This window comes from Sturnira hondurensis, unplaced genomic scaffold (genome assembly GCF_014824575.4).
Source record: "Sturnira hondurensis isolate 20B ecotype Veracruz unplaced genomic scaffold, ASM1482457v3 Scaffold0009178, whole genome shotgun sequence".
NCBI classification, from domain to species: domain Eukaryota; kingdom Metazoa; phylum Chordata; class Mammalia; order Chiroptera; family Phyllostomidae; genus Sturnira; species Sturnira hondurensis.
This window is the reverse complement of record NW_028081809.1, coordinates 759742-778406: the sequence shown is the minus strand read 5'-3', so window position 1 is coordinate 778406 and position 18665 is coordinate 759742. Positions and strand designations below refer to the sequence as shown.

The window sequence follows — 18665 nt, the reverse complement described above, 5'->3', positions numbered from 1 at the left end:
CTCTGGGGCTTTGAGGTGTTCTTCTGCTTGAGCCATAATGTTTCGGTCTGTTAGCACCTGTTATGTATGAGGGGCGGAGCCTAGGTGCTCACCAGGGCGGGTCAACCCAGTCACTAGGTTGTGATGCTGTATGTGGGGGTGGGGTCAGAGAGGGAGCGATGGTGCTTGTTCCTCTCTCGGATTTCGATCCTCTCTGCTGCTTCCTACAAGCAAACTGAGCCCTTCTGGTGCTGATTCCTGGGTGGGTGGGCTTGTGTACATTCTAGGACCCTGTGGGTCTCTCCAACGAACTCTCCTGTGAGGCTGGGAGCCTCTCCTGGCACCTCAACCCCTGAAAGTTTTTCCAATCAGTGCTTTTAGGCTTTAATTCTCCTTGCTGGGGCCCAGTATTGGCTCTGGGGCTTTGAGGTGTTCTTCTGCTTGGGGCCCTGGGTTGCGCAGTCTGTCCCACTGCCCGTTTTTTTGCCTGGTTTATCTGCATGCGAATGTGTGTCCACATTCAGCCAGCCACCTTACTGGGTTTTTGTCCCATGCCTGCCTGGGTCCTCCAACCACCGCTTTCCCCTGCTGCGACCCCTCTCTGCTAGCTGCCGACTCTGCCCCTCTTACCGGTCTGGATGAATGATTCTTTGTTGTCGGACTTTGGTACAGCTCCATTTTCTGTCTGTTTTGGTTGTGTTTTTGTTTCTAAATCTTTATTGTCCTTAAATTTGGTTGTGTAAGGAGGTTCAGTGTATCCACCTACGCCTCCATCTTGGCTGGAAGTCTCTTCCTTCATCTTGAAAGCTGGCTGAGTCTTTCTCATGCTGCATCATCCTACCTGCTTCATTGTCATGTCTCTCCTGCCATCCTCTCTTAGAAGTACCCTTGTGATGGCACTGGCCCCACACAGATAGTCCCGGATAACCTCTGATCTCAAGCTCCTTAATTTAATTGCATCAGCAAATCCCTTTTGCCATGTGGGTAGCAAAGTCTCAGGCTCCAGGTGTGACCACCTGCACACCAGAGGGGCCATGCATCTGCCCAGCACATAGTTTGTTTCAGAATTTTCCATGGAAGTAGAATTGAAAGCATTAATAATACAAGTCCTGGCTGGGTGACTTAGTTGGTTGGAGCACTGTCCCATGCACCAAAAGCTGTGGGTTTGACCCCAGTCGGGGCACATACTTAGGTTGCAGGGTCAATTCCCAGTTGGGACACATATAGGAGGCAACCAATCCATGTTTCTTTCTCACATTGATGTTTCTCTCTCTCTTTTTCCCTTCTCTCTTCCTCTTTCTCTAAAGTCAATGGACATATCCTCAGGTGAAGATTTTAAAAAAGCATTAACAACCCAAGAGATGCAAAACGTTTTTTTTGCATGAAGGGTAGAAGACAGTTTGGAATATGCAGCTATCTGCGTGGACTAAAGCAGGAAGAGAGTTGAGCCAGTGCCGATGTAAGCAGAGGCCTGTGCAGGCAGAAGGATGGACGTGGACAGAGGTGGAGGAGAAGGTGCGGGAGCCTCAGATTGCAGGGTGGCAGTTCTGAGGGGCGTGCGGAGCCTCTGGGAGCAGTGAGGGAGGCGTGGGTTTTTCCCTGCTCTGTGTCCCTCCAGTGTGCTGGGGCACTGCTGCATGTCACACATGTCTACTGGTCTTGCAGATATGTGGGAGTCCTCCTGGACGAGGATGTCTTCCAGGGGGAGGAGCTGGTGGACAGCTGCCCTCGGCAGACGCTGGTGGTGGGGCTGAAGGCCTGCAGCACCTGGGAGAACATCTGCTGTCTGCAGGACTGCGAGTGCGCTGGAGGCAGGGTGGGTCTGAGACCCCCGTCCCACAGGCCCCCATGTCTCAGCACACATGGGCAGCACCTTGTGCCAGGCAGAACTCCCGACTGCTCTTGTGGCTCTGGGTACATTGCTTAGCTTTGCCTGTGCATGCCCCCCTCATCCAGTGCTGCAGGACCGATTTTGACTGTGTCTGTGGAAGGTTTGGTTGCAATGCCTGGCCCATGGAGTCCATGGGAAATGCCACTAAATATGGTAGTGGTGGTGTGGACAGTATGGCCAAGGGCCAGTGAGGATTGGGGATCAAAGCTCTGCCTCAGCGTTTAGTCCCATGGGGAAAGACCAGGAATGGGACCCAGGAATTTCTAGCCTGGGAAGGAAGCACAGCAGATGTGCCAAGCATTTAGACAACTTGGTGTGTTTCCTGTCCAGACTGGCCTGGGTGGTGAGGGGCACCAGGGGTGAGGAATCCCATATGAATGTTTGGGGAGTTGTAGGGGACTGAGAACAGCAGTGACCTGTATCCTGTTGCCACCACCCAGAGATGCCTATGGGATGCAGGGAGACTGCACCTTGTGGGGGCCCAGAGTGGAGAGAAGGAGGACCCAGTGCGGTCTCTGAGGGCAGGACAGGCAGGCTCTGTGACTGTGAACCTGTGACTTGGCCATATGGCAGGGCTATAAGTGTCAGCTGTGGTGGCAACTGCGGTTCAGCCCCAGAGGGCAAACCTGTGTCAGCAGCCCTGGACGACACTGCTTCCTGGGCCCCCAGACGTTGCCTCCCACAGGGGGCATCATACCTGCCCCACACAGGGCCTTCCTACCTCTCTTGGCCTGCGTGGTGCTCCATCCGTTAGACCCAGCCCAGTGCTGCATTCTGAGAGGCAATGTTCACCTTCAGTCAGTCTTGAGCCCTGTAAAAAAACAGCCCTTGCCCTGCTGTCCTGTGGCCCTGTCTTCAGTGCCCAGCACTACGGGGGCAGAAGTGACCCCTCCACCTGAACCACGTGGTACAGCTGATGGAGTTCACATGGACGAGGCCGACAACACAGTGACTGGCATGTGTGGGCACTTGACAGTGTTAGGTATTCTGATTTATTGCTGTTTTACAGACCAGTAAACCGAGGTTGGGCCATGTGGGCTGAGAGGACAGGAACCAAGTCCTGGATTGGCACAGCCCTACTTCTGGCTGTGGTGCTGAGTTCAGTAAGCACCTGGTGGCAGACAGAAGGACAGACGAACTGATGACTAAGGGATGGTGGGCAGATGTATCATTTGTGTTCATTTTTCTGTCTTACTCTTAAAATTGGGGATTAATCCACAAAACTAGGCCCTCTTGTTTTATTTCCACCCCCTCACCCTACCCCCTGCCTAACACTTTTTAAAACATCTGCCTTTATTGTTACTTTTTTAAGACCAAAACGTGGGTATTGCCTATAGGCTACTCATGTTCAGAGCGATGGCGCTATTCATGAGCTCTCAAACCTGCACACGCCCGTCTTGATGTCGCCTATGTAGCACAGTGTAGGAGGTAGGGACTTGAGAAGAGGGCCAGGATGGGAAATCATGGTACAGCTTATCAAGATATGAATATATATGGCACCCAATTTTTGCCTGTACTCCAAGCACATGACCCTGTGAAATCCTGCTTCCACTGACTGCTGACTTTAGTGTTTGCTGCCATTCCCAACGTGGGCACCGGCTGAGGGGGCAGCTCTTCAGTAAAGCACATTGCTAATCACATTTATGGTGCTGTTTTTACTGACTTCAACAATGATGCATATCCACTGTGGGACAATTTGAAAAGACAAAGGAACACCAAAAGGAAAGTAAATATTTCCCACAAACACGCTTTCCAGGAATGATTGTATTCCTTCTCTGCATTGTGTGCATTTGTGTTTAAAATTGTATCTCGCCCCTGTTTACCGAAGAGTTAATACTCCTTGCAGTCCGGTTGTAATGGCTGGTGCCATAATTTATTCAACCAGTCTACTAGGTTATGTCAAGTTACTTCATTATAAGAAGTGACACTATTGACAACGTTCTTGTACCTTTTTTTTAGTTTTGGCATAGCTGTGATTGTTTCCTTGGGATCAAGTATTTAAACAATATTTGCATTGTCAACAAAGGCTGTACCCATCCCTGCTCCTACCAGGAGCTGAACGTGGAATTTTAATAGTTGCTGGACCAGTGATGTTGAACTCTCCACTGTGACCTGAAGTAAAAGATACACTTTTCATCACTGTCCTGTATATACAAACCTACATACATGAAATCAAAGAGAAATTTCATGAAGTGGTCAGTGTTTGCCTCACCATTGAGTTGTGTTCTAGCATTCTCTTTTAATTATGTAGCATTTTAAGAAAAGCTAGTCATGGTGCCTTAAACTGACTTCATGACCTGCAGTGCGTCACAGCCTGCTGTTTTCAAAACACAGCCTAGGCTCAGTGATCGGACAGAAGGGATGTGCTCTATGTAGTTGAGAGCTGCAGGCCAGCAGAGGGTATCCATGGTGATAAAAAGAGGCTGGGGTTTAAGAGGATGCCTTTTCTATTTCAGCCTGTGGGGTGGCTTCTGCTGAGACCCAAATCTTTGATAGTTCAGTTTTCACTGGAATGTTACTAACTTGGCTCTTTGGGACTTAAGATTATGTGTTTAGAAATGGGAGAGATAGGGCCTTTAAACGTCGCCTAAGTGTGAATGACACTCATGAAGAATGACCAGTTTGTCCTGGATGGCCATGGATCATGGATCAGGCCAGCAGGGAATGGCATGAAATATTCAAGGTGATGAAAAGCAAGGACCTATGACCAAGGCTACTTTACCCAGCAAAGCTATCATCTAAAATTTAAGTAGAAATAAGGAGCTTCCCAGACAAGAAATAGCTAAAGGAGTTTGTTAACACCAAACCGTACTGCAATAAATGTTAAAGGACTTGCCTTAGGAAGAAGGAGAAAAAGAGAAAGAAGAAAAAATAAAACAGAGGAAAATACTCTAACAATAAAATGGCACTACATATGTATCTATCAATAATCGCCTTAAATGTAGTTGACTTAAATGTTCCAACCAAAATACATAGGGTATCTGAATAGATAAGAAAACAAGACCTGCCCTGCTGGTGTGGCTCAGTGGATTCATTGTGCCAGCCCGTGAACCAAAGGATCAGCATTTTGATTCCCAGTCAGGGCACATACCGGGGTTGTGGGCCAGCTCTCCAGTAGGGGGTGCATGAGAGGCAACCACACACTGATGTTTCTTTCCCTCTCTCTTTCTTCTCCCCTCTGTCTAAAAATAGATAAAATCTTTTAAAAAAAGAAAAGAAGACCCATATATATGCTGCCTCTAAGAGACACATCTCAGGTTGAAAGATATGTACAGACTAAAAGTAAAGGGATGGAAAAAGATATTTCATGCAAATGAAAAGGAAAAAAAGCTGGGGTAGCAGTACTTATATCTGACAAAATAGGTTTTAAAATCAAGGCTATATAGTAAGAGAGAAAGAAGATTACTGCATAATGATACATGCAACAATACATCAAGAGGATATAAACCTGGTAAATATTTCTGCACCCAATATAGGAGCACCTAAATATGTAAAACTAATCTTGATGGACTTAGAGGGAGAGAAGAACAGAAATACAATCATAGCTGAGTATTTTAACACCACATCGACTTCAGTGGATAGATCTTCCAGGCAAAAAATCAACAAGGAGACAGCGGCCTTAAGCGACATTTTAGATCAAACAGATGTAATTGATATCTTCAGAGTATTTCCCCCCCAAAGCAGCAGAATATACATATTTTTAAGTGCACACAGAGTGTTTTCTAGGATAAACCACATGTTAGGACACAAAACAAGTCTCAAAGAATTTAAGAAGATTGAACTCATACCAAGAATCTTTGACCACAATGCTATCAAACTAGAAATCAATCACAAGAAGAACACTGAAAATCACTCAAAGACCTGGAAGCTAAATAACATGTTATTAAACAAGGAATGGGTCAACAATGAGATCAAGGAAGAAATCAAAGGAAATCAAAAATGAGGATTTAGGAATTCTCAAAAAAGGAGGCTTAGAAACCTCTGGAACAACTTTAAACATTCCAACATCTGAATCATAGGTGTGGTAGAAGGAGAAGAACAGCAAGAAAGTGAAAACTTATTTGAAATAACAATGAAGGAGAACTTCCCAAATCTGGCAAAGAACATTGACTTCCAGGAAGTCCAGGAAGCTCAGAGTCCCAAACAAGCTGGACCCAAGGAGGCACACACCAAGGCACATCATAATTACATTACCCAAGATTAAAGATAAGGAGAGAATCTTAAAAGCAGCAAGAGAAAAGGAAACAGTTTCCTGCAAAGGAGTTCCCATAAGACTGTCAGCTGATTTCTCAAAAGAGACCTTACAGGCAAGAAGGGGCTGTAAAGAAGTGTTCAAAGTCATGAAAGACAAGGACCTACATCCAAGATTACTCTATCCAGCAAAGCTGTCATTTAGAATGGAAGGGCAGATAAAGTGCTTTCCAGAGAAGGTCAAGTTAAAGGAGTTCATCACCACCAAGCCCTTATTATATGAAAGGTTAAAGAGACTTAAGAAAAAGAAGATAAAAATATGAAGAGTAAAATGATAACAAACTCACAGTTATTACAACTGACCCTGAAACAAAAACATAAACCAACTAAGCAAACAACTAGAAGAGGAGCAGAATCACAGAAATGGAGATCCCGTGGAGGGTTATCAGTGGGAGACTGGGTAGGAAAAGGGGGGGAAAATGTACAGAGAATAAGTAGCATATATGGTAGGTAGAAGATAGACAGGGGGAGGTTAAGAATAGTGTAGGAAATGCAGAAGCCAAATGACTTATATATATGACCGCTGGACATGAACAAAAGGGGGTGAATGCAAGTAAGAGGGGGTGTGCAGGGTGGAGGGGAACAAAGGGGGGAAATGGGACACTTGTAATAGCATAATCAATAAAATATATTTTTTAAAAAACAAACTAAACAACTGGAACAAGTGCAGATTCACATCAATAGAGATTGCATGGAGGGTTATCAGTGGATAGTGAGAGGGAGTAGAATGGGGAAAAAGCTACAGGGAATAAGAAGCATAAATGGTACGGAAACAATAGGGTGAGTTTAAGAATAGTATGGGAAATGGAGAAGCAAAAAAATGTACATGTATGAACCATGGACATAAACTAAGGTTGGGGAATGATGGTGGGGGGTGGTACAGAGCAGAGGGGAATTAAGGGGAGAAATAAATCAGACTAGAGTAATAGTATAATCAGTAAAATGTATTTTTAGAAAGATTGTAAGAAAAGACAACCCACACAATGGGATAACATATTCACCTATATATCTGATAAGGGGTTAATATCCAAAATTTATGAAGAACTTAAAAAACTCAACACACACAAAAAACAACCCAATTTAAAGTGGGCAAAGGACCTGACTAGACACTTCTCCAAAGAGGACATACAGATGGCCAGTTGACATATGAAAAGATGCTTAACATCACTCATCATCAGAGATATGCAAATTAAAACCACAATGAGATATCATCGAACACCTGTCAGAATGGCTGTCATCAATAAATGAAACAACTAGTGTTGGAGAGGATGTGAAGAAAGAGAAACCCTTGTACACTCTTGGTGGGAATGCAGATTGATGGAGCTACTGTGGAAAGCAGTATGGAGATACCTGAAAAGATTAAAAATGGATCTGCCTTTCGACCCAGCTATACCACTTCTAGGAATATATCCGAGAGAACTGAAGACGCTAATTCAAAAGAACATAAGCACCCCTATGTTCACTGCAGCAGTACTAACAATTGCCAAGATATGGAAGCAGCTCAAGCGTTCATCAGTAGATGAGTGGATAAGATAACTATGGGACATTTACATAATGAAATACTTCTCATCCATAAAAAAGAAGAAAACTTTTATCTTTGCGACAGTATGGATAGACTGGAGAACTTTATGCTAAGGGAAATAATGCAGTCAGAGAAAGATGAATACCATGTGACTTCACTCATATGTGGAATCTAATGAACAAACTGAACTAGCAAGGAACTTAGGTCCCTACTGACAGATAGAGAGCAGGATGACAGCTGGTGTGGGGAGGTGGGGGGATAGAGGTGTTGAGGAAAAAGGACTGGGGGACATAGACAATAGTGTGGTGATTGTGGAGGAGAGCTGGTACAAGGGGACTAATGGTAGTGGAAAAAATACAATAAAGATTAAATTTTAAAAAAGACGTGTTTTTGCAAAAGTTGAAAGGATTTATCACTGACAGACCTTCACTATGAAAGAAATACGAAAGGGAATTCTTTGGTAGAAGGAATTGATACTGGATAGAAATAATGGATCTATACAAAGGAATGAAAAGCTCTAAAAATAGTAACTATTTTTGGTCAACATATAAGATTTTTTTCTTAGAATTTAAATATCTTTAAAAGATAATGGACTGGCGCTGGCTGGTGTAGCTCAGTGGATTGAGCATGGGCCTGCTAACCAAAAGATCAAGGTTCGATTCCCAGTCAGGGCACGTGCCTGGGTTGCAGGCCAGTTCCCAGCAGGGAACTCACGAGAGGCAACCATACATTGGTATTTCTCTCCCTCTCTCCTTCCTTTCCCCTCTAAAAGATAAATAAATAAAATCTTAAGATAAAATAAAATAAAAGATAATGGACTGTTTAAACAAAAATCATAACAACTTAGAGTGAGGTTTATAACATAAAAATACACCATAAAATTAAATGTATGACAATATCACAAAGGCCAGAAGAGGAGAAAAAGAAGTGTGCTGTTTATATCGTAAGGTTCTCACACTCTAGGTGAACTGTGGTATCACCTGAAAATAGACTCTGTTAAGCTGGAGATTTATTCTACCAATTGTTAAGCTACCATAAAAAAGAATTATAGTTAATAAACCAATGGAATAGTTAAATAGAATTATAACCAAGAGAGGCATGAAAAGAAGAATGTGGGGAAATGAAGAGATTGTTCAAATAGAAAACAAATAGCCAGATGGTACATGCAAACCCAGCTGTGTTAATAAACATGTTAAATGCAAACGCCACAATGGAAAGACAGAGACTGTCAGACTGGATAAAAAAAATCAAAACTCAAAAAGCACAAGTTAAATATAAAGGCAAGGAAGTAGGTTAAAAGTAAATGGATGGAAAAAGATATACCAAGCTAACATTCATCATAGGAAAGCTGGAGTGACTCTTAATATCAGCTAAAGTAGATTTCAGGGCAGAGAATTTCTTGTCCCTTTACCAGGGAGAAGTAAAGTCATTTCATAGTGATGAAGGGGCTGATTCCTCAAGGGAACATAATGATCCTAAAACCCGTAACAGCCCTCTGAGGCAGGTACTTTGGTTATCCCTACTTGCAGATGAGGAAACTGAAGCTCAGAGCAGGCAGAAAGTTTGCCAAGGAGCGGGAAGCCTCATTTGAGCCCATGTTGATAGAATGAAGTTGCGCCCAGAGGACGAGCCAGGAAATCACCCTGAGGTGCTGGGGGTGCATGGTGGGCAAGGCAGCGGGGCTCCACTCCGCTGTGTGGGATGAGCAGATATCACTAGGCAAATGAGACTCCATCACACCTAGCATTTGCATACAGGTCCTTCTTCAGCCTAACAGACCTCTCAACGTTAGGAGGCCTGTGCTTACCAAAGATGAGGCACTGACCTCCATGGGGTGCTCCAGACCTGCCCTTCCAGCTGATTGTCCCTGATGACATGACGAATAGGCAGCTTTTCTCATGTCTGACTGTGCGTACAGCCCAGGAACCAGGGGTTGTGGGGTCCTTTTGCTTTTGTTTACAGTCATTAAGTACTTTTCATATACATAGTCCCCTTGATAAATGCTTTACTATAGTAAATTAGGTATTATATTTTATTAGACTTATTTTACAGAGGAGGAAACTGAAGCTGGAGAGAGAGGGATGAAAGAACTTGCCCAAGGCTAAGTGTCTAACAAGTGTCTGAGCCAGGCTTTGAACGCAGAGAGTCTGCCCAAGGCCCACGCACCAAATCACTGTGCCGTGTGCAAGCAGGATGTGCTGGTTTCTGCACATTTGCTCCAGAAAATAGCTGGGTTCATTTTAGTGGGATGAGCATGGTTTGAATTTAACCCATCACCTTGCACCTGTGTGACCTTGGCAGGTCATTCCCCTTCCTGAGTCTGTTTGCAGGAGCCCAGAAGTGAGTGCTAGTTAAACTGTTTTTTCCATGATGGCGGACGTAGGCTGTCAGGATCAGACCCCTCTTTCCTGGTCCTGTGAGGTGATCCCCGGCTATTTCACTTTGAGTCAGAGCTGAAGCGGGGGCGGTGGGTGGGGTGGGGAGATATGAGTAAATTACTCACCCAACCTCTTCGTCAGTCAGGGAGGGCCTGGAACAGGAGCTGGGAAAGCAAAGCCTGCTCCTGACCTACAGCCATTACTGTCCCCAGTGGCCTGGGCTTCGTGCTCACACTTGATCTTCATTTTGGCTTCTCAGTCTCAGTGTGTAAGTGGGAACCTTACTGCCTCATCAGACATGATGCAAACCCTTCACCTGGCCTTGTGGAAAGGCTCTGCGGGCTCTGATTAGTCATGTGACTCGGACCTCTGCTGCTTCTCTCTGCCTCCCTCCTTCTTTCTTGAAGGCTTGATGGGGTCAATCAAGTCCTTGAAGCTGTTGATATTTATCTGTACTTGCACATTGCCTCTTCTCCTCATCCAACAAACCCAGACTGAATTTCCTTCAATCATCAGAGAGAGAGGAAGGGTGGTAGCTTGCTGTCAGAGTTTAGTGATCTTAGACCTCACCTCTGGAGCCTTGGTGTCCTTATCTCTGAAAGCCTAGCACACAGTAGGTACTCAATAAATGCTTGACTCTCCTCTTCCCTTTTCCTCAGGATGATTACAAGCACACGTGCTTTTATTGCTCTTTGCTTTATTGCACGTTTCAGATAACTGTGTTTTCATCAGCATTGAGGTTAGACCCTCCACCAGCAAAACATTACAAGTCTGAAGCCTCAGATGACAGTTAGCATTTTTTATAAATATAGTAGTTTTTAATTAAGCTATGTACAATTTTTAGACATAATGCTATTGCACACTTAATAGACTATAGTGGAGTGTAAACACACTTTTTATATGCACTACAAGGCTAAAATTTACATGTGATTTGCTTTATTGCCATATTTTCTTTCTTGTGACAGCTTGGAACTGACCTGGAGATACCTCTGATGTATGACTTGTACAGGGAGGACCCCAGTGCACTCCCCTGCTCCTCTCTCCTCCTCCATCATGACCCATTAGACATGTGTGGGAGCTGTCTGCTTGGGGCTCCTCAGGGTGTGGCCTTGGGCCATGGAAGCAAGTCACATTCTCAGCAAATCTGACTTTCAAGCATTAGGATCTACAGGGACAGACCAGGAACTTCCACAGGCTGCATGGTTCCCCTGCTGCGCCACTGGGGTGGAGCTGTAACTCAAGCCCCAGCTGCTTGCCTTGGCCCTGGACAACCACATTCTTTCTTTAGAGGGACCTGTTACAGCATCCCTTGGCCCTTGAGTGTTAGCTGTACCTGGTTGCCCTTGGCCAGGGGCAGTGTGGGCACACTGACCTCTGAATATCAACACTAGAAGATACCAGTGTTACTGGCATCAGCATTGGTCTCCACAGCAGAAACCAACAGGGCCCCTTCCACTGGGGCCACTCCAGGAGAGCCTGCTCCACTTGGCCCCCACCGGATCCATTTCTCCCCAGTGTGCTCCAGGATCCCATGGGAGAGAACAGCACTGGGTGAAGCACAGTAAAGAAATGTCTATACAAAACTGGAGCAGGATGAGGTCTCGGGAGAGATCCATGGCCTGGCCTGATGGTCAGGTTATCAGCAAGCATGCGCTGACCGATCCTTTCATGTCGGACGTAGAGCTGCTGGGAGCTGATTGGAGACATGGTCCAGCTGGACAATGACTGACGCATTATATTGTAAAGGTTACGTAAGAGGTTACTAAAGCAATTACAAGTGTTTGTAAAAAAATTTTTTTTAAAGCGTCATGGTGAGCCCCCTGGTTATTTAGTCAACTTAATCCAAGACTAAATTCCTCGAGGAGATTCAGCACCACCTCATCCATCTGGCATTGACCATTTTCTGGAACATAGCCAAGGCCCAAAATAAGCAAAGCAGAACTCTGGGAATCTGAAAGAGGTGATATGAGGTCCCTGTGCTGAAACTCAAGCTCTGACCCCCCTCCTGAGGGGGCCTGTTCCTGTTACTCTCTCTCACCCATGGTTCCTGGTGTCCTGGGGTGATGAAGGATAGTTAAGATGGAGTAGGCACAGGGGCTCTCAGCAAACATCTGGGAGTGCTGGTGACCATGGAAGAGCAAGAACTAGAAGATTGAGACTCAACTGTTCAAGAGCAAAACGCGCCCCTGCCCATTCTTGAGGAGGAATCGGAACTCTTCTGGAACACAGAGTCCTGCAGGCAAAGTGGCCTCTGTGCAGGCAGGCGGGCTGGTCTAAGGAGGATAGTTGTTGGAGGGTCATCCCTGCATCCTGGAACCTGCAGATTTGCTACTCCCTAGGATAACGTAGATAGTATTGGTTTAACTGCTCAGCCTTTCACAGCAATCTCCTGGGCATGTACTCTCAAAACAGATAGTAGGTCAGCTTGACTTGGGTCTAATACGGCAGAGACCATTCTGCTCTCCATCCAATTTCTTAAGCAGAAACAGAGCCAAGAAAAAGCCTGGCTGGTGCCTGGGCCTTGTGCAGCCAGTGCTGCTGATGGAGGGTTCTAAATCTGAAGGTTGTGCATACAGTTGGCTAGGATTGCATATTGGGGGCAGGGGAGGGACAGGACGGGCTTCACCATAACACCAAGTAACTGGTATCAGAGAAGAAGAGGTTCGGGTACAGCCCCTACTTGGAAAGGGCCCAAGGCCAGATAAGGCAACTGTTCTGAGAAGGGCTTGGCTGGGGTTCGAGTGCTGAGCCTCAGTGGAAGTGCCTTCTCAGTGGTTACTATGACTTTATTAACCAGATGGTTTACTCAGCCCCAACCCAATTTTCCCAGGGCACCAATGGGTCTTTTACTAACTCCCTCCTTTTCCATTTCATCAATCAGATACCCCTTTCTCTGGACAGAGTGAAGGTCTTCAAGAAGAATCCCAACATTCTAGGGCTCTGAATTAATTCTAGGATTCTCATCTCGTATTGTCACTTTCTGAGAGTCATGCAGACAATCACCTTTTCGTTGCAGGGATGTAAAAGACAGTGCAATGAAAGTCACTTCATTATGATAAATTATTTTTCAACTCTGAGAGAACCTTGCTCTGAGGTTAGAGGAATCAGTTCTTACTTTACAAAAGAGGTTTCCATTTTGACCCTCTGATATCTGAGCCCCTGATAGATCCAGTCTCCGGGGTCTTTATGGTTGTGGCCACCTTCAACCCTCCAGGAGTCCCAGGAGTAGGTGTTATCATCCTTATGTTTTTCAGGGGGTGACAGTACTAAGACCAGAGATGCGATGCTCTTTCTTCAGGGCAGTGAGTGGGGGAAACTGCCATTCAGTTCATATCTTTCAAATCCAAGGCTCTTGTTTCTAATGCAGGGCCTTGCTTTTTTCAGGGCAGGAGGATGATAACTTTGTTTTTGACCCCTGGGTTCTGTGTTGCTCAGTTTTCTACACTTATCCTTTAATATAATCCACAATTAAAAAATATTTTATTAATTATGGCATTACAGTTGTTCTATTCCCCCCTTCATTCCCCTCCCCCTGCACACCCCTCCCCCACCAGTCCCCCCCTTTTGTTTATGTCTATGTGTCACAGGTTGTTTAGATTCTGTATTTCCTATACTATTCTTGCCCTCCCCCCTTCTATTTTCTACCTACCGCCTATGCTATTTTTTGTACCTTCTCCCCCCTTCTCCTCCTCCCACTCCCCTGTTGCTAACCCTCCATGTGATCTTCATTTCTATGGCTCCACTCCGGATCCAGCTGTCCACTTAGTTTGCTTTTGTTTTAGGTGTGGTTGTTAATAACTGTGAGTTTGCTGTCCTTTCACTGTTCATATTTTTAATCTTCTTTTTCTTAGATAAGTCCCTTTAACATTTCATATAATAAGGGCTTGGTGATGATGAAATCCCCAAATCTGACCTTATCTGAGAAGCACTTTATCTGCCTTTCCATTCTAAATGAAAGCTTCCCTGATAGAGCAATTTTGGCTGTAGGTCTTTGGATTTCATGACTTGAAATACTTCTCTCCAGCCCCTTCTTGCCTGTAAGGTCTCTTTTGAGAAATCAGCTGGCAGTCTGATGGGAACTCCCTTGTAGGTGACTGTCCCCTTATCTCTTGCTGCTTCTCTCCTTCATTTTAATGTTGGCTAATGTAATTATGATGTGCCTTGGTGTGTTCCTTCTTGGGTCCAACTTCTTTGGGACTCTCTGAGCTTCCTGGATTTCCTGGAAGTCTATTTCCGTTGCCAGACTGGGGAAGTTCTCCTTTATTATTTGTTCAAATAAGTTTTCCACTCGTGGCTGTTCCTCTTCCCCTTCTGGTACCCCTATAGTTCGGATGTTGGAATGTTTAAACATGTCCTGGAGGTTCCTAAGCCTCTCCTCATTTTTTGAATTCTTGTTGCTTCATTCTTTTATGTTTGGTCATTTTTTTCTTTCTTCTGGTCCACTCCCTTGATTTGAGTCCAAGTTTCTTCTCCATCACTATTGGTTTCCTGTGCATTTCCCTTCATTTCAATTAGTTTAGCCTTCATTTGCTCCTCTAATTTGTGACTAAAATCAACCAATTCTGTGAGTATCCTGACCACCAGTATTTTGAACTATGCACCTGAAAGGTTGGGTACTTCTTGGTCACTTAGAAGTATTGGCTCTGGGGCTTTGAGCTGTTCTTGAGCCATAATGTTTTGGTCTGTTAGCACCTGCTATGTATGAGGGGTGGAGCCTTAGGCGTTCACTGGGGTGGGGCAACCCAAGTCACTGGGTTGTGACGCTGTTTATGGAGGTGGGGTCAGAGAGGGGCAATGGTGTTTTTTTTCTGCTCTCTCCCAAATTTCTGTTCCCTCTGCCGCTTTCCACAAGCAAATTGGGCCCTTCTGGTGCTGGTTCCCGGGTGTGTGGGCTTCTGTACCCTCCAGGACCCTGTGGGTCTCTCCAATGAACTCTCTGTGAGCCTGGGAGCCTCTCCTGGCACCTCAACCCCGAAAGTCTTTCCAATTGGTGCTTTCAGATTCTAATTTCTGTTGCTGGGGCCCTAGCCTGAGTGGTCTGTCTCACTGCTCGCTCCTTCACTTGGTTTATCTGCTTGCGAATGTGCAACTGCAGTCAGCCTGCCGCCTTGGGCCCTCACTGGGTCCGCCCGTTGCCATCCCACACCTGGGATCCACCAACCTCTGCTTGTGCTCTTTCCTGCCTGACCCTGCTCTGCTGCTGACTCCGCCCCTCTTATTGGTCTGCCTGAATGGTTCGTTGTTGTTGGATTTCTGTACAGTTCAATTTTCTGTGTTTTGGCTGCGTTTTTGTTACTAAAACTTTGCTGTCTTTAAACTTGGTTGTGCGAGGAGGCACAGTGTTTCCACCTACGCCTCCATCTTGGCCGGAAGTCATAATCGACAATTTTTTAACAAGCCTCTCTGTTTTGCTGTGAACCTGTTGTCACAGGAAAAGATCTTCTCCCAGTGAGAAAATCCACATGTCATATTTGTGTGTGTCTTATGTTAGTAGGTCTTATCTTGTTGGGCAAACCAGCATGGGAGAACTTTGGGTAGTAAAACTGACCCTTATCATGATAAAGAAAAGAAATTACTAAAATGACCCAAGGACAATCCATTTTATTGGCAACATACCTTTGAAGACCTCAGCCCAAACTTCTTAAGGGCATGAAGAAGGTGATTATAAATTTTATATGGAATGGATAGCATCCAGACATATGAAAGAATAATGGATAGAGTTGGCATTTATCCTGGCCCAAATTGCCAAATTTTGAATCTACTGTATTTTTTTCCTCCTCCTTTATGATGGTTCATGATTCAGCCTATCACACCAAGAAAATAGTAGGGAAAAATGAAGCTTCGCAAGTTGGCTTCTGAATTTGTGATCATCTTGTTCAGAGTTGTTTGGATGCAAGAAGAGACGCATCACACATTTGCTCAAGCAGGACAGGAGAACACATCCAAGGTTCTGAAATCCATACCTCACAGGGCCGGCCGGGGACTGGGGAGGGGTCTGGCATCATGGCGGCTCTGCCCCGGTCCCTCGGTTCCCACAGTCTTGGCCTCTGCCTCTCATGTCCACCCATTCTGCGTGCTCTGCAGCATTTGCAGCTGCTCTTTGGCTGTGGAGTTGGTAGCTTTTCCATGCCAGCTACACCGAGATGGTATCTAGCAGGTCCAGTGCTGAGTTCCAGGCTCAGCTGGAGTCGAGTCCTTCCTGACTTCATCTTTGGTGAGGAAATGGGGTCATACATCACGAACACACCTGCTGATTCCCTCCTCGTACAGGTAATGAAATAGTTCTCAGAGAATAGAAGCCTTGCAGATATCTCCCGCAGTACATGCTCTAGGTTTACATTTTAAAGCATTTTCTAACAATCTTGTAGCTGGTGTAAGAAATGGAGTTGAACTTCATATGTTGGTCTTATACCCAGCTAGCTTTTGTTAAACTCTGAGAGTAATCCTGATAAACCATCGGTAGATTTTTGCATTTTCTGTAAATTATATTGTCCATGAAAGCAATAGCTTGTTTTTTCTCTTAAAATCGCTTACATTTGTTTCTTTGTCATATTATTTAAGTGGCAAGGACCTCGAGTGCCGTGGTACAAAGAAGTGGTTAGTAGCAGACGCCTGTATTTTATTCTTGACCTTAAGTCATGTGCTCCCTGTTTCACCAGTGAGGATGCTGTCTGGGGTGGGTATTTTCCATCTAGAAATTCCCGTTCATGTTAGGAAAGGTCTGTTCTACCTTTGGTTTATGAAGAGGATTGTGTGTGTGTGTTAATTTTTTGGTGGGTTTAAAATTATGAATGGATTTGAATTTTATGGAATTACTTGTGTGTGCTTATTTTATTGAGCTAATAGCACCTTTTCCTCCCTTTAATCTGCAAATGTAGCGAATTTACGTTAACAGATTTTCTGTTGTTTAACAAATCTTGAGTTTGGGGATACATACAACTTAGTTGTGGGGTGTGTGTGTGTGTGTGTGTGTGTGTGATACACTGTTCAGTGTGTCTGCTAGAACTCATTTAGGGCTTTTCCATCTGTGATCAGGAGTGAGGCTGGCTGTGTTACTCCTTTCGGGACTGCCTGTATCAAATTTGGGTGTCAGAGGTATGCCACCCTCATTAGATGATGGGTGGTGGGCTGCGCCTTCTTCTTCTGTTCTCTTTTTTAAAAAATTTAATTGTTGTTCAAGTACAGTTTTCTGTCTTTTACTCCCATCCCAGCCCACCCCCTCAGTGCTCCCCGCCTCCCTCCCATTTCCACCCCCCTTAGTTGTTGTCCATGTGTCCTATATACTTGTTCCTGTGAATCCCTCCCCTTTTCCCCTGAAATTTCCTCCCCTGTCCCCTCTGATCACTGTCCCCCTGTTCTCTGTTTCAGTGTCTTTGGTTATATTTTGCTTGCTTGCTTGTTTTGTTATTTAGCTTCCTGTTAAAGGTGAGATCATATGATATTTGTCTTTCAATGCCTGGCTTACTTCACTCAACATAATGCTTTCCAGTTCCATCCATGCTGTTCTTTTGAAGAGTTTCAATAGAATCAAATTATCTGTTCCTTGGCTATTTGGTACAAGTTCCTGTAAAGGCATCTGAGGCTCATAGTTTCTTTCTGGGAATATTTTAAATAATTCATGCTCCTTCTTTTGTGGTGATAGCTATTTAGGCTTTCTACTTTTTTCTGAGTCTGCTTGGTAATTTACATTTTCTAGTAATTTTTCCACTCCTTCTTACTTCTAAAATTTATTAAGTTCATAACACCCTTGTATCTTTCTCATCCCTGCTCTGTCTGTAGTTATGCTCCCCTTGTGTTCCTCAGACTGATTATTGCCCCCATTTTTGTGGTTCTTGATAAGATATTTTAACATTTTTTCAAATCATAAAACTTTTTCTTTTTTCCTTTTAATTGAATTTATTGGAGTGACCCTGGTTAGCAAAATTATACAGGTTTCAGGTGCGTGATTTCACGCCACATCATCTGTACACCATGTTAGGTGTTCAACACCCCACGCCAAGCCTCTGTCCATCACCATTATCTTCCCCATATCCACCTCCACCTCCCCCACCAGCCCCTGCAATCACTACGCTTGCCCGTGTCTATGAATTTTTCTTTTCTCAAAAAAAGTTTGTTTTTTGCTCCATGCCTCCACCCATTTCCCTAACCCCTCCCCAGTTGTCAGCCTGCTGTCTGTCTATGAGTCTGTCTCTATTTTGCTTGTTAGTTTACTTTGTTTGCTAGATGCCACATACGGCTGAAATCATATGGTGTTGTGTTTCTCTGACTGGCTTGATTCACTTAGCATAATACTCTCCAAGTTCATCCATGCTTTTGCAAAGGGTAAGATTTCCTCTTCAAGATTTCCTTTTTGTGGCTGAGTAGTATTCCATCGTGTAAATGTACCATAGCTTTTTTATCCACTTGTCTTGGCTATTGTAAAAATGCTACAATGAATGTAAGTGTGCATATATTCTTTCAAAGAAGTGTTCCTCTCCAGGTTCTATCTGGTTTTTCTAGTTCCTGACTTTTATCTTCTTTGTTTATTCTACTTTCTTTGGGTTTGTTTTCCTGCTGTTCTTCTGGTAATTTAATTTGGATATTATCTCATTAGTATTCACCATTTCTCTTTTACTATTTTAATATTTGAAGTTTTAACTTTTAA

General features: G+C 44.5%; 1 protein-coding gene across 1 annotated transcript in view; it reads left to right on the top strand.

Moving 5' to 3' along the window:
• The window catches only part of ACOXL (acyl-CoA oxidase like), a 263368-nt gene that overhangs the window by 111656 nt on the left and 133047 nt on the right, over positions 1-18665 (top strand). The window contains 1 exon segment of the mRNA XM_037056729.1: positions 1645-1791. Within this exon segment, the coding sequence (XP_036912624.1) occupies positions 1645-1791 (147 nt within the window).